At 41.6% G+C, this 16,593-nt stretch overlaps 1 protein-coding gene across 17 annotated transcripts in view; it reads right to left on the bottom strand.

Annotated features, from left to right (window-relative positions):
* KIAA1217 (KIAA1217 ortholog) overlaps positions 1-16,593 on the bottom strand; it is a 606,452-nt gene that overhangs the window by 49,452 nt on the left and 540,407 nt on the right. For 15 of the 17 annotated variants that reach the window (XM_054695156.1, XM_054695157.1, XM_037510713.2 and 12 more), the window contains one exon: positions 8,866-9,692. In XM_054695156.1, the coding sequence (XP_054551131.1) occupies positions 8,866-9,692 (827 nt within the window). Of the gene's footprint in view, positions 1-8,865; positions 9,693-13,820; positions 15,216-16,593 lie in introns of those variants that run through there. The other 2 variants (XM_054695158.1, XM_054695166.1) reach the window with 1 other exon arrangement.

The following is a 16,593-nucleotide window of genomic DNA, read 5'->3' as shown; positions in this document are numbered from 1 at the left end:
TCTTAGTTGTCTGGGATTAGTGCAGTAGTCTCTCTCAGCTCTGAAGATGGACCAGGTGGAAGTGGAAGCATTTACTGATAGCACCAGTTGGTCCTACAAAAGCATAGTGGGCAATGCAGACTATTTAAGAGCTGCAATATTTAAAAGTTCAAATACATGTATAGACCTGTTTATATTTTTGAATCATTTCACTCATGAAAACTCAATAATTCAAATGAGAACAGCACAAGGCCTGTGATCTTCACCAGATAGGAGGACAACAAATAAGAGAGGCTAAAACGTAGACCCAACATTAGCAGGGCCAGGATTATCCATCCACTGAGTCATGCTAATTTTGCACTGGGCTGATCTTGTCACCTTTCCAGAAGGCCAAATATGTACCTGCACACCTATTTCTTCTTCTCTATGAAGAAAGAGATACCTGCAACAAGGAAAGGGGAGTATCTGAACCTCACAGTATTTAGTTACTTTGGCTATTTCTTTTTTCAGACCAAAGGCATCTGATTGACAGTACCTCGTGAATATTCAAAGGACATACAGGGTGCATTTCATTTCATCTAATTAGTGACAGATGATGGCTGCTCCTTTTGAGAACTGATTTGATTAAAGTAACCCAGGCTTTGTGACAGTTATTCCACTGGTATTTTTGATAGAATATTCCTTGCATAAGAGTAGGAATCTATTCAAAATTTTGCTACTTGGTGAAGTTTCACTTTTATCAGAAAACTACTATCTCAGTCAGCATTCTTAGGAATGACTACCAAATATGACTTCACCCAGAAACTATGTTCCTATGCATGGAATAATTTGACATGTTGGTATTTATTTTGGTTTCAGAGACTGGCAAAGCATCATACCCAGAAGTCAGGTTTATAGGTAAGATAATGGTAGAAATATAACAAATTCTGGATAAAGATCAGTCTGTCTTCCAACATGGTAACTTCTAGTTCCATTAGGTATAAGCCTTAACTTCTAGTTCCTCTTGACATTCTCAAGAAGGTTCCCTAGCCAGTAGAGTTCGGGAAAGTGCTCCCTTTTCTGAATTCATAGCAATTACTGTCTGTATCACTTCTTTGGAATTAATCATGTACAAGCAGTCCCCACATTATGACAGGCTTGTAATTGAAAAGTTTACTTGTGCTTTCATTGTTTAGGATTTGGAATAAATGGTGGTTGGGTTTCCAGCTGGTCCATGGAAGCCTCTTTAACCTACAATGTATTATTAGTCCTATCATTGCTCCTCATTGTTTCCAAGGAAAAACGTGTCCTGACTTTCCAGCTGGACTTGGAGATGCTGAACATGGACCTCCGCTCCCCGCACCCTGCCTGAAACTCCATTCCCCCCTATGACTTGGCACTGTCTCCTTCCTTTTCTCTGCTTCAATAGGAGATGCTGTCACCCTCAGGGTACAAGAAGAGCATCCCTGAGCATCACAAAGGAATGAAAACCTATTGTGGTTTTTACTGCAAAAAAGCTATTTAGCAGGCATCCAGGGCTCAGAAGCTTCCTACACATAACCACGGTGTAGCTTTTATGTTTATATTATGCTTTCAATGGTTTATGACTGTCTTCTCAGTTTATACTCTTGTTCATGGGGACCACATCTAAGTTTCTTTGTATCCTGCAATGTGTTCAGTCCCCAGCTAAGCATGGAAGAGGAACTCAACAAACATTTATTGATCAGTAATTAAAACTATATGGAAAAGCCCTTCAGACAAGATTTGATTCAGCCAGACATTATTAGGCATCGAAACCAAAACCCTAATAATTTCTACTATTCCTGGTTAGGTGTCTTTATTATGAGGTACAAGGTTCAGGTGCAATTTTCAAAGGATTCCCTAATTCCGGATAGTCATTTTGCTCCTGGACCTAAGAAGAAGTACAATATCACTACTCCCTCCTGAAATGACTTTAAAAGTGCCTTTGATATTCTAAGCATTCTAACTTAGATCTTTATGTTCAGTTAATTTTATTCTCTCTTCACACTTAGTTTTACCCTCTCCTACACCACACTCATTTGCTTTATGATCGTCTTAGTATTAAATTTAAAAATTTGTCTCTGGAAAAGGGAACTCTTGTACATTACTGGTAGGAATGTAAATTGGTGCAGCCACTATGGAGTACAGTATGGAGATCCCTTAAAAGTTTAAGACTAGAACTACCAGATGACCCAGCTATTCCACCTTCAGGTATTTAAAGAAAATGAAAATGCATGTTCACTGCAGCAATATTTACAATTGCTAAGACAGGGAAACAATCTAAGTGTCCAGTTAACAGGTGAACTGACAAAAAAGTTGTGGCATATACACAATTGAATAATATGTAGCCATAGAAAAGAATGAAGCTTGCCATTTGTGACAACATGGATGGACTTAGAGGGTATTATGCTAAGTGAAAAAGGTCAAATGAAGAAATACAAATAGCATATGATTTCATTCATGTGTGGAAGATAAACCAAACCAAGCAAATTAAAAAGGAAGTCTTAGATACAGAGAATAGATTAGTGGTTACCAGAGGGGAAGGGGGTGAAAACGCTTAAGGGGATCAATTATATGCTAATGGAAAGAAACTAGGTGTTCTATTTTGATCACATTGTAGCACAGACAGATGTTGAATTATAATGTTATGCACCTGAAACTTATAAATCAATATCACCTCAATTAAATAAAACAAACTATTTTCTTGCCTCTTTAGGCACAGTGTTTGGTCCTAACCATTCTGTGTGTGTATCTCTGTTTAGTAGGGTGCTATGCTCAAAGCAGAAACTCTAGGATCCTATTGTGCCAAGCATGGCATGTGGCACTTAGCTGTAATGAGTTGCTCCATATGAGGTTGGGGCTCCTATTATCCCTGTTTTGCAGATGGTAAGCTGAGGGGGAAGGATCCCATTATTTGTCAGAGGTCCCACCTGCTAGCAAGTGTTAGAACTGGGATTTGAACCCAGGCAGGTTCAATTTGAACTCTTTACTCTAAACACAGCACTTATTCCTCAATAAATGGTGCCAACAGACTGGTTGAACAGAGGGCAATAATAGCAAGTTCTAACAATAATGATGTTGCATTACCAAGACATAAAAAGCAGAGGGGAAGTAATAATGATCAAGATCCACGTTTTATAAATATCACAATTTAGATACCTTGAGCACAGGACATTTCCCCACATCATTAAGTAGAAAAATCCTAAATTCCCTTGACAGCAGTGCTTCTCAACCAGGGGCATTTTACCACCCTGGAGGGCATCTGATAATGTCTGTACATAACTTGATTGTCTTGAGTGAGGCAGGCCTACGGAGTAGTTTGGTACCATGTTGCCGTGGTGGAGGCAGGAGATACTGTTGAACATCCTAAAATGCATGAGAGGCCCCCACAAAACAATAATTCGATCCCAAATACCGAGAGTGCAGGAGTGAAGAAAACTTGTTCTAGAAAGTTCACAAGTTGAAGTACTTAGCAGACCTGGGATGTGACTCACTTTTGACTAAGCATGAAGGTAAAGGAAAAAGTTGATTATTCTTTCTCAATCATTCAGACTCACCTCTAGCAGGATAAAGCAGAATCTGAAAAACTTTCCAAGGTCTGCCGTTCACAGTGGACATTTTTAAATAACATGCATCTGAATGTAGACTTTCGCTCAGTCAACTGTTAAACCAAGAGTCCATTCTACTCTTCAAAGCTCCTAACACAACAGCATTTAATCCTCATGGATTGAGAAAGTAATGCAAAATGATTAAGACACAAGCTACCAGTTAACAGGCAGGCTTCCTCCTATACACACGATTTTTCTTTCCCTCTCTTTCTAATTGGTCAGACAAGGGACCTGCCCCTCTAAGTCTGCAAAGCCTCAGAAATCCTAAGGGGATCTCAGCTGACTTCTTCTTCCAGGGACAGGTGCCCAGACAGGGCATGAAGCTCCCTAAAGGATCTTGACTAGGTTGTTAAATTGAGCTGCTCTAGGTGCAGAGTAGTGTAAAAATACAATATCAGTTCAAGTTTACCACGTCTTGAAAAATATTACATCAAGAAGAATATGTTATACATTCAGAAGAAGAGCTGTTAGTCACTTTGCAAGGGGCATCCTTGAATTTTGAGTGTAATTTCAATCAAGATGCTTTATACTATATGATCTAAACTATCAACAGAAAATAGCAAAACATAAATGTCCTAAAATTTTACAATTCTTAAGAGCTGTTTTATGTGCCATGAATAGAAATAATGATGCTGTTTAATGAAGTAATTTTACAAACTTGGGGAGACAGCCTCATGCATGAAGTCATCTGTCACACGCCATCTCCCTCGGCCACGTGTCCTACTCTCTTGTTGCTGAAGGGAGAGCCACCTCATCACAAGGAATCATCTTTCTAGAAGCTCAGACCTGAGAGTTGCTGTCTTGAGAGTCAAAGGAGATGTAATATGCTCCTTTACCCTCCAGTTGATGGTCATTTTGAGGAAAACTCTTCCATCATCTATGTTCAGCTACATCAGCTATTTCTTTTAAATCATTGATACAATTTGTCATTATTTCCAAAAAAGCAAAGGTGCTTTATGAAAACATATTTAAAAAGAAAACAGCCACCCAATTTATTAGATCAAGGCATCTGACTAAATACAAGAACCACAATAAATTGATTTGTCTTTATTTCTTCATTTTCAAGTCAATAATGCAGTTACAAAAATCATGTTTCCTCAAACAAACAAAAAAAAGCTACTGTTGGAGGTTTTTCTGAGTATAGATAGGAAAGAAAGATTTTTTTCCTCTCTGATTTTGAAACATCCTGCAGTTATTTGGGCTATTTCATAGAACTGCTTTTCAGAATGGCATATGAATCCAGCAGTGCCCCCAAAAAAGCGTCGCTACAGATTTCTCAGTCTCCCTCCTGTGTTTTTGTAGTTTCACATCTAAGATGTAAAATTTCACTTGGGTTTCCTATAAAAAGCACTCTCAGATTTATTTGCTGTTTAATATTATAAAATTGCAGCAGAAATTGGTTTGGCATTTTATAGGACCCTGTACTCATAAAGTTCAACTTACAGGAGTTCAAGACTCTTTAAAAATACTTACATAGATCAAACATTTCTAAAATAACATTACAGTATAGGTGAGGCAACAGCTTATTAATTTTGTGCTTCAGTAATTGTATCTGGTATTTTTGTTTTTTACATTTTTCTTTGCTATAATACATTCATTTTTTGCAAGAAAATCTACCAAGAACGTTCTCTTCTTTCTTTCTCTATTTCTGCATAATTGCGTTAATATACTAGCTAGGCAGTTCTATTTTAAATGGCACGTACATATTTAGTAGCATAATTATGCAAATTCTACCATGTTTATGATTGTAAATATCCTTTAGGAGCAGTTGCATAGCATCTAGTCCTGAAACAATCTTTGAAAAATTCTGGTTAAATTGCTCAGAATTTACTTCTGACTTTACTTTTCTGCTGGGTGAAGGCGGGGCCTATAGCTCTTTCTCATCAGGCAGAATAATACTGCACCAAGGTAAAAAGTATAGATTCTGTAGTGAACCTGGACATTCTCTGCTACTGGCTTTGTGATCCTGAGCAAGTTCCTTAACCTCTGAGTCTCAATTTCTGCATTTGTAAAATAGTGATAATCATAGAACACACCTCACAGGGTGGCCGAGATGATTATATCACATGATGTATGGAAACTACCTAATATAGTGCTGGGCCCATAAAAGGCCCTCAACAAATGACAGCTATCATCATTGCCTTCCTCCTTACAATCTTACCCAGCAGTACATTTCAGCTACAGAAAAGCTCAGAATCAGTGTTGAAGAGGAGAAAGTTCGCATTTCTTACTTGTTGTAGGGTAAAGAAAATGTCAGGCTTTTCTGCCCTCCCGCCATCACGATAGATGAGGATCCTTGCGGTCCTGAATGCATGCCTGATGGCAGGCACCTGGAATAGGGTGTGGGCATAGGTAGGTGGGTACACCTGTGCTAAGACCGTGCTTTTTAAGGGCGGCGTCACGGGGATGCCAGTAGAAGCCAAAAGAGAAGCAGAGAAGCAGAAGCAGAAACCGAGAGAGAGAGAAGGCCAGAGAGCCCAGATAGAGTGAAGACTTGCTGGGGGCTGGGAGGCCTGCCAGCCTCCCAGCACCCTTGCCTGCTGTGTACCTGGTAACCCCAATAAAAGACCTGCAAAAAAAAAAAAACACTGAGGACTCTGACTCCTCCTTTACCCGGTCTGCTGGATCAGAAAACCTGCACCGTGTCCAGTCCTGCCCCCTACACTTGTCTAGGCAGCATTGGGGAGGGGGCTGTGAGTGCAGAGAGCAAAATTTCAGACTCAAGTTTTTACTAGAGAATAGTCATATGTCTGGGTTGAATTAATGAAGAATGGGGATGTTCAGCTCTTTTAGTCATAGCAACTCTAAGTGTAGAGAGGGGTGTGCGTGTGTGTGTGTGTGGGTGGTGTGTGTGTAGGTTTATAGAAAAAAGAACTCTCCCTGTGTAGGGTGAGGTAAAAAGTATCAGGCTTTTCTGCCCTCCTGCCATTAGGATGGATGACGGAACCCTGTGGTCCCGAATGCATGCCTGATAGCGGGCACCTGGAGTAGGGTGTGGGCCTAGGTAGATGGGATTCACCTGGGCTAAGTCTGAGCTTTTAAGGGCGGTGTCATGGGGACGCCAGCAGAAGAGAAGCAAGCAGAACAGAGAAGCCGAGAGAGAAGCAGAACCACGAGAGAAGACAGTGAACGCGAGAGAAGGCCGGTGAGCCCAGAAAGAGTAAAGACTTGCTGGGGGCTGGGAGGCCTGCCAGCAGCATCCCTGCCTGCCGTGTACCTAGTAAATCCCAATAAAAGCCTGAAAAGCCATTGAGGACTCCAAGGACTCTCTCCTCCTTTACCCTGTCTGCTGGATTAGAAAACCTGCCGTGTCATTCCTGCCCGTACACCCTGCCTGTGTATTAACAAATACACAGGCAAATTCCATCCTCCCAAGATTAGTTGATTAATAGGTGAAGAATCACCTAGATAAGATGTGTGAGATAAGATTCTTCCTCTGCTATTTCACATTTTGGGGAATGAAAACAAAGTGAAAATGTAAAATTATGTTCATAATTGCAATGGATGTGGTTGTGATAATGGCAATATATTTTAAGTGAACACTAACCTTTTTAGTCAATTTGTTATTTTACAAATAGGATAATTTGGATTTTCAAAAAAGGTTTTTGAACATGCAAAACAGAAATCCAGAGAATTTTCTGAGCTTTGGCAAAATGGAAACCTTTAAGATTGGCAGATTCTTTCTAAAGAGGAAGCAGAGACCCTGAAAAATACTGATGCCCCTTAAGACTCAGTGCTGCAGAGGCTGTGGACCGCTTCATAGTGCGGTGCTTAACCCCTTGCACCACCAGGGAAGCCCTAAGCCCCACCTTTCAATGACACGTGTTCCCAACGAGATCCCAGAGCCACTGTAACCGACGCTTCACCCCTGCGGGAGGCACATGGCACTTGTTCTGAGCCTCAAGGCTTGTCCTGGTAGGTTTCCTCTAGTAGTGCCCCTGTCTGCTCCACTAAGCCTCAGAGTTTATCCCATACTCCTCAGCTGTCAGTGGCCATGAGGAGTGGCACTTCCTCTGATTCTTAGAAATTTGCTTCAAAAGGCCTTGGGAAGGAGAGGATGAATACAGTTCTTAATTTTCCTTAGTTCAACATAGACAAGGCACCGCAGCTGCTGTTTTGTTTCTTATTTGTAAATGTCTGTGAGAATTAGAATTTGTGTTGCATTCAAGATCCCCAAACATCCATGTTCATTTGCTTTCTTGGATCCTCCTGAAATCTTCCTGTGGTGACTGGCCAGATAAGGAGGGTTGGACTTTTCATGACAAAATTCTGCTCACAAAGATTGGGCTTCTTGATTTGTGTGTGAAAAGAGTACGATAGACAAGTCATACTCCAGTCACAATTTTGATCTTTTTATACCGTTATGTCATAGACAGTGATGGTACAGATTTTGGTGAAAAGCAGGAACTAGTGGTTCTAATGAAGCACTGAATAATTGAATACCTGGATTTTGTTTTTCACACCCATTCTGAATTCATTATATAATCACAAGAAAAATGCTTAATCTCTTTGGACTTAATTTCTTTGAGTAAATTTTTATGATTTTAATTAATATGTTGACTTCAGGTTAGGGAGATTCCCTCTATCAGAATTAGTGTTTCTATTACTATGTGAACTTTGGAGGGTTTTTAAGATGGAGCAGAAAGGTTTGGGCTGATAAATGATAAAAATATGTCTTATTAAAAATAAACTTAAATATCCCAGAGTATTTCATTTACAAGAAAAATTTTGCTGATCACTGTGCCATTCCTAAACGAGGATGAAATCTAAAGCATACTTTTTATGCAAATTCATATTTTATCTCACTACATGACAGTGACACATTTTTTCCATTTCCCAAAACCAAATGAGAAAACAAAATTGCACGCCACAAGGAAAAACACAGATTGCCATTTCAAACATTTAAAATTTAAACTGCTCATTCCTTTTCTTAGTGGCAGAAAAATTATTATGAACTTTTGATTTCCTTGTCTAAATGGTTTTGGCGAATCAGAATTTCCTTCCAATTTATGCAGATTCACACTCACAACGACACTGTTAGACCCGTGCTCTGGAGACCTGCATTGCTGGCCACACTCATTGGTGTCTCAGGGCTACTGACCTGCCTCAACGGACTCCCTCCACTGTAGAAATTATTGCAGACAAGAGTGGCTTTTTGCACCTACTCTGTGCCCTCTGCCAGCATGGTGCGCGGTTGGCTTTATCTGGGCTTGACCAGGGAGTAGCAGCCCTCAACAACATAGAGATACAGACGCCCGCAACAGCCCCACCAGCTTACCTGGTCTCTCTGTCTTTGGGTATCGTAGCGGTGCTGTAAGCGAACACTTGCTTCTCAACTAGAGGAGGGCCGAGGTCCACTAGGCTGGATAATCCTGGAGCAGTCCGTGGCTTTTCAATATACACCAAGGTGCCTGGCTCCTTTTTGAAGGTCTGGCGGCTGGGCGAGGCCCGGTCTGGCTGCATGGAGTGAGGGGGCCCGTGGGCATTATGGTGAGCATGCATGTCAACCATTCTCAGGTCGTTAACTCGGTGAGGAGAGGTGGGGGGTGTTTTGGAGCCCAGAGTAGGCAAGTGGCTATCTGGATATTTCCTGGATTTCTGTCTGTACAGTGACTGCTCCATATGCATTTCCGCTTGCAAAGAAGGGTAAGCACTTGAGGACCGGATGGCTGTGCGGTGATAGGCGATGATGTGGTCAGGGATGTCCATTGGGTGCCCCCCGTGGGAGGAGGCGATGCTCATCCGTCCCTCATGATAAAGGTAAGGATCTGCATAGAAACTCTCATTTCGGTACATCGCAATGTTCTTGCCACCCATGTCTTCATCTGGCTTTACATCTCTTCTTTCTAAAATGGCGCTTGGACTTGGTGAGATGGATCTGGAGACTGGCAGGCTGGAGAGTCTGTCCCTGGGGATGGTGGCATTGCCAGGAACAACCATTGGGCGGGAACCTCCATAAGGAATTCTGGATGGGGAGGGAGGCATGGAATGGGGCACGGGTGTGGACGGGGGTGAATTTGGAATGGCATGGGGTGGATGAGCTGTGGATCCAGGTCGAGAGGCACCAGGGCCATCTCCTCTTGCATAAATAATTTCTCTCTGCATCTGAAAATAAAATAAGAAATTAGAAAATCTACCTTGATACTCATGTCTTTAGAGAAGTCTCATTGTGACAGTGTGGCTTCTTAGAAGAGGTAGATAGGGCCCACTCCCTCTGTAAGATGTCCATATCTTAAACCTAGGAAGCTTTAACTATCTTCCTTTACATGGCAAAAGGAACTTTGCCATGTCGCTTTTTAAGGGTGTTGAGGTGGGGAGAAGATGCTGGATTTTCCAGGTAAGTGCAAACACGAATCCAGTGCAAACACGAATCCTTGTATGTGAAAGAGGAGGGTGAATCAGGGGAAATGCAATGACAGAAGCAGAATGAGAGGAAGACACTAGAAGATGCCCCACTGTTGATTTTGAAGATGGAGCAGGGGGCCATAAGCCAAGGAATCAGTCAGTCCTTAGAAGCTGGAAAAGGCAAGGGAATGGATTCTTCCCTAGAGCTTATGAGAGAGTATGGACCTGCCAAAAATATCTCAATATTTGTCTTTAATGAGACCCATCTGGGGCTGATTTCTATAACTCTAAGGTAATATGTGTGATATCTTAAGACAGCTAAGTTCATGGTAATTTGTTACAGCAACAACAGGAAGAAAAGACACCTGACAAAGAGCTCAACATTGCGGGGTTTGAGGAAAAAAACTCACACAATAGTTTAATTTTAAGGTCATAGCTTTTTAGATACACTAAATAACTATAGGCTTAATGTATTAAAAGTGCTAAAATTAATGTCATTTAATGCCTGGGTACATTTTTCTGGCATTATCCTTGGAAAATAATTAGTAAGGACCTCCCCTGGTGGTGCAGTGGTTGAGCGCTGGGCTGCGAGGCTGCCTGCAGCCTCTGCAGTGCCAGTTTATTCCCCAGGCGCCGGAGAGGGTCCCACCAAAAAAAAAAAAAAAAAAATTAGTAACATCATTCTCATTTTTTTCCAAGCTGATACAATCTAGTAGGGGCAAGACCATAAAGGGAAAGGATATTCAAGGGGGAGACTTGGAGGAAAGTTTCATTAATTCACCAATTGTTTACTTGAGCCTGACTTTGAGCCTTAGCCTAAGTTTGGATCCACAAGAGTTAGGATCATGTCCTGGGGAGATGGCAACTTGAAGATATCACAAGCCCTGATGATCCAGCCCCAGGGTCCTCTCTCTGCTCATTCAGTGGATGCCCTTAAGACCCCGGAGCTCAGTGCCTCAGAATAGGAGGATAGTCCCAAAGCCACTGTGATAACACCCCTAGCCACCTGGTTTTCATTCCAGAATTCTCATTCTCATTCATTGAGCCAATGACACGAGTTTTGCAGCTGACCAACACCATCCTCAATAAATACCTCTCCTACCCTGTCTTCCATAAAGCGGGACTCAATGAAAAGATCTGACTCAAAGCAAAGCAGGACTTCATAGGCCATAAACACATGAGGGACTGGCTCAGTGAGCAGTGGATATTTGGCTGAATTCCCCACATCATCAGACTACAAAATATAGTAAGCAACTGAAGCATAAAGATCAGTACATCACATCCACACCAGCATGTCACTATATATAAAATAACAGATAGTGCTCAAGGCAAATCAGGTAAAACAAATGTTATTATTGTTACTAATTTGTTTAAAAAGTGTTCAAATGTTTAACACCTAATTAGGATGGACACTAATCCTAACTGGATTAGTCACTATTCCCTCTTCTCTTTTACCTCCTTATCTGGCTTCAGAATTGGGGGAAGAGAGGAAGTCCTGATCCCAATTAATACACAGCAAACACTACCCCCCCACCTTCCTCTGGCAAGAGAGTAAAAAGAGACATCAAGATTCCAGGGAGTATAGAATTACCTAGAAGGATAAAGAATACTGATGAAAGGAAAATGTAAAATTATTTTTAATCAACAAAATTTCAGTAAATTTCTTTTAACATATTAAAAATGTCAGCATAGATATTTTAAAAACATGCTTTTGATGAGAAAAGAAATGGTTAGCAAATACGTTTTATAACACAATCTTTTATAATGGAAACGTAAAAAAATCTCATGAGAATAAAAATCATTCAACTTCCTTGAGGTCAAATATAGAATCCAGAAAGAAATGTAACAATGAATAATAATCTCGCTATCATCCAACAAAGTCCCTGAATGACTGTCCTTCGTTAACCATGATTAAGATGAATTTAAGCATTCAGCTACAATATAACAGGTAATCTAAGCTTGAATGTCTCCATCAGCATGAGTGACTTAGAGGTTGAAAGTCTTTGGCAGAATTCTTTTTTTTTTTTTTTAAAGATTTATTTATTTATTTATTTATATATATAAGCACTGGGTACTGTCAGAAGCACAGGAGGGTGAGAGAATTCACCAGAGCCAGAGAAGGGAACAGAACAGGCAGACCAACAAAACACACTGCTGAGGGGAGCAGCGGGCGTGGCAGGAGAGGTCTGCGCACCATGTGGAACCCTTGCCAGCGGCTGGGGATTAAGCCGGGATCGAACCGGTGATGCAGAGGGTACAGGCAGCTTCGCAGCCCAGCGCTCAACCACTGAGCCACTAGGGAGGCCCTTTGGCAGAATTCTTATGTTAATTCATCATCTCTGACTAACTTTCCAAGATTGAGTTTTTAAGAGTTCAGCTAATTTCATCCTTAGCTCCATATAGACCCTATGAAGAGAGTGACATGATGCTCCCATTATTGTGGGAAAATATTTTAAATCAACTACTAGAATGGACCCCTAAAGTCAGTTAATTTGGGTTCGATTCACTAAAGGATATGGATCAACCACAGACAACTCTTACGATGAGGTGGAAGTTAAGGGGTGATAAGAAGAGAAAATCTTTTTCAATCCTTATGATCTAAGGAGACCACTCCTATTCTAATAAAAAGTGGATTTTATATCTGAGAGATGGTTATCAAAGTAACTGAAGAAAGACTACAATTCAGATTCTACAATTCATAACCCATAAAGGAGCCTTTCATGTCAGTATTCTTTCCATGGAGATAATCTTCCTGCAGTCAGGCACTTATACAGCTTTTGTTCTGTTTAGTTTTTTAAACTGTTTTTTAGCCAAATGAGTAGAAGAAGTGCATTACTCAATTACTCAATGGTTTTTCCTACACTAGTACTCATTAGATTTTTTTCAGAAGAAAATAAACTGTAAAAGTAAGATAAATAAGTAACACACATATAAACACACACTGTTCTACTCACCTTAATATACCTGAATCCCTATCTTCTCACCAATATCTCTGTGGTTACTAAGCCCTATAATTTCACGTCTCTCAGTAAATTAAAAGCATCTGGCCCCAAATCTCAACAGTAATGTCCTGTGAGGGGTAAAGAATTTCATTTACAGCAAGAAAGAAAAGATCTAAACACAAAGATAAAGGTTCTTTTAACACCTTACTAGAACATAACAGCTATTTATTTGCCTGCACTTAGGCCCAAAGAAAATGTTCGTCTATTAGCACTAGGCATAGCGGGGCAAAGCGTGAATGAGACTGTTCTCCCCTCTTCATCGGCTCTGCTGGGCATCGTCTCGCCCTCTTTCCACTGCTGCCCATACCACTGCTGTCTCTTATAGGGTCCTCCCAGTTCTTGCAAACAGCATAGTTTCTTCCAGAGTCTCTCATCTTGACTGAGAAGCTGCTGTCCCTGCTCATAAGTAGCACACAGATCAATAAGCTGCTCCACTACTTCCTAATGACCAGGGAAAATCTGGGGCAGTTTCAAATTAATTATCTGAATTTTGAATTAAGAGCCCCAACAAATATCTATATTTCATTTCCCCAAACACCTCAAGTTAAATACAATATTGCTCATTTAGAAGTTTCTTGAATGGAAGGTAGGAGGAAGGAAAATTTAAAATTGTTTCCAGAAAAAAAATTCTAGCACAAAAAAATGTTTATTTCAATCATTTCAGGAAACTGTCTCATGAAATCATGTCTCTCTGTGGAATATTTAAAATACATATTCTTTGTGGAAAGAGAAAATTATGTGCAGTTTGTTGTATTTCAAACCCCACCCTCCCAAGTCTACAATTTGTAAATATACTTTCACTCAGAATGCACAATGAAGTAACCAGACAAAACTGAAATGGATTCTTATGAGATGCTTTCATCCTTAAATAATTAAAGCCACTTACTTTTTCTTAAGGCAATCACCTGTGTAACTAGCCCCGTGAAAAAGCACATTGGCTCAGCTCCCGATCATGCGATTCCTTTGTTTGCTGGCTTCATCGGAAATCCTCAGTTCCAGACTTGGATACTTTAGACAGCTTTCTCTTCAGAGAAGAAATCACAAAGGGCACAGATCCTAAAATGATCCCCCGCTTGAGTATTCACCACCAGTAAAGACCATTTTGTTTTACCCCGTCTTCTGAGCGAAGCTGCCACAGGCATGGATAAAAAGTAGCCCTCCCCATGATAAGCCAATTTCTCCTCCCCTTGGAAATTAGTCACTGAATAACCTCAGCCCACATCCAACCACAGGTTACTGCATGGGTGATTCAGTCCTTTAACAGTTGCTTACACGGAAAACATACACCAAGGAGTGAACTCCGAGAGGCCTACACGTAAGTGGGTCAACAGTGAAGGAAATACAACAAAATGGATCTTGCTGTGGTAACCAGGTTCCTTAAAATGGGCAAAGCACCAGCTACCAACAAAGAAAGCTGTCAGAAAACCCAATAAGCTAATCACCCCCAGGAACAACTCAGCTCAGAGTCCTGCTGAGGACGAGCTCTGTGGTGTAAATCTAGAGACCAGCACCCAACATTCAGCTCTGTGGCACTTTTTAAGTCCATGGCTCTAGCAACTAAAGGAAACGTGAACCTCTTCCCCAGGTTTATAATGCCAGAGGGAAAGCATGAGGGCGATAAAGGAAACTGTCTATTCATTAACCAGCTGGGTTTAGAAGGCTGAACTTTGGGTAACAGCCATTAATCAGTCTCACGCAGCACCAGGCAAGCAACTGCAAACATTCTGGAAAAGACATACCTGCAAGGAGAGGGAAAGAGAGAGGACCAGCCGCGACCAAGCATAGAGGGGATTCGAGGAAGCAAAGCCCTTCTGCCCCACCCTCAGCAGGAGAAAGGAGAAGGCCAGGGCGTCTCCAGAGACCCTGTGGGCAAACTGCTGTCAAAGCAGCGATTCTCCTCCAAGGGAACAGGCACAAGGAAGTGTGCGTTCCCAACAAGAAGTGGCTTGTGCAGTGCTCAGCAGAGGGCAGGTATTAACACGTGGCTAACAAAAGCTGAGGGAGAAAGGATGCACTTCCTTAGCTCCAAGGATGACTCTGTCTAATCACCCTCCTGCTTTCTGAGCCCTTGGGAACTGAGTGGAACACAGAGATCCCCAAGTGGGAATCCTGCAACAAGTAACTTGAAACACTGGGCTGGAAGACTGCCTGGCCCTACGCCACCCCCCAAACCATCCTCTGGGCAGCCTGTGCATTTTTAAAGCATTTTAAGGCTTTTAGAGGTTGTTCTTGCTGACCAAAAGAATTCCATGACGTCTCTTAGGTTCAAATCTAGTCAGTGTTTCAGACGTTCTAAAAAAAAAAAAAAAAAAATGTTTACGCCTATCAAACGTCTTTGTGGTTATTAAGGGAGGGGAAGGGAGAGAGAGCACATGATATTGCCACCCTTGTAAGACGTGTCATTAGAAACAATATTTGGATAAAGTGATTGTAACAGTGCCACCGAAGAGGTCAGAAAGGAGTGGAAGGATTTCGAGAATTCCTGTTTTGATTTTTTTTCATCTAATCAGTGAAGGTTGGTTATTTCTCACCAGATTATGGGAAGCAACACTGTCAGCTCCTGGTGCATCTCATCTACAATTGCAGTTTTGTTTCTTCAAGTGCATGCTTTCCAGCAAGGGGAAGGAGGCGTTGGTCTCCCGTGTCTGATTATCCACTATTCCACCTGACCACATCCCCAAAGATCCTTGTTTTATGGCAGAAGATGTCATAGCCATTGCACCTGTCCGACTAACTGACCTGCTGTGCGGATGTACACTGCTGTTTGCCAGAGTGTACCCAAGTCCAGTGTCTGGGCCATGCTGTGCCCCATTAAACAGAAGCCTGGAGCTCTTACCCCCTCTGGATAAGACAGCCATCATGCCACGTTTAACATGGCATGATGTTAAACTGTTGAGGCACATGACTTCTGGTGATCCTGCTGGCCTGCAAGTTTGTGGAGATCATGTGAGAAAAGTCTGCTTTGCCCCTCTTTCCTTTCACGTTCATCACCATCTCTTTTCACTTTCAAAATGCATCAGGGCACTGTGTGGAGAGTACACATGTGGCTTTGTCCTTCCCAGAGCAGTGATTTGCTATCAGGAGTTTGAAGCTGACCCAATCCTGTGGTGAATCAGGATGAATCAAACTCAATCCAGCAAGAAGCACACAGCTCACCCAGGAGACAGAGGCCTGGTGTGTTGGCTGAGGAATAAGGAAGGCTGATTTTCTCAATGACATCCCTGTGCTGTACACAACTTGACTTAACCTGAGGAGCTCCTGCCCCTGACCCTCCTGAGAATGCATCCCTCAGGCTGAGTCACCAGAGTCCGGCTCTGTCAGAGGATGTCTAACCGCCCGCCAACTGGTTGTCTTCACAGGATCCTCCTCAGCTTGACCTCCCCTGGGATACTACATCTTCTGTGAAATGACTCTTCCCAGTGGTGTAATAAGTGTCCTCCTATTTGTTCTCTCTCATCTTTTCACTGAATGTAACTACTGGAGCTTTTGAGAAAGTATTACGAAAGAATGTGCTGTAAATAGTCAGCATTACTTCCACAGAAAATAACTTTTATGCTCTGATAAGGGTAAAAGTCATGAATTGTATTTCTATTTCTCCTTTCTTATTTGTGCCTTTAAAGAATTACATGTGCTACAAGAAAAGCTAAAGTCTAAACCGA

The sequence above is a fragment of the Talpa occidentalis genome, unplaced genomic scaffold (genome assembly GCF_014898055.3).
Source record: "Talpa occidentalis isolate TD23 unplaced genomic scaffold, MPIMG_talOcc4v2.1 talOcc4.14, whole genome shotgun sequence".
Taxonomy (NCBI): Eukaryota; Metazoa; Chordata; class Mammalia; order Eulipotyphla; family Talpidae; genus Talpa; species Talpa occidentalis.
This window is presented reverse-complemented; position numbering and strand designations above follow the sequence as displayed.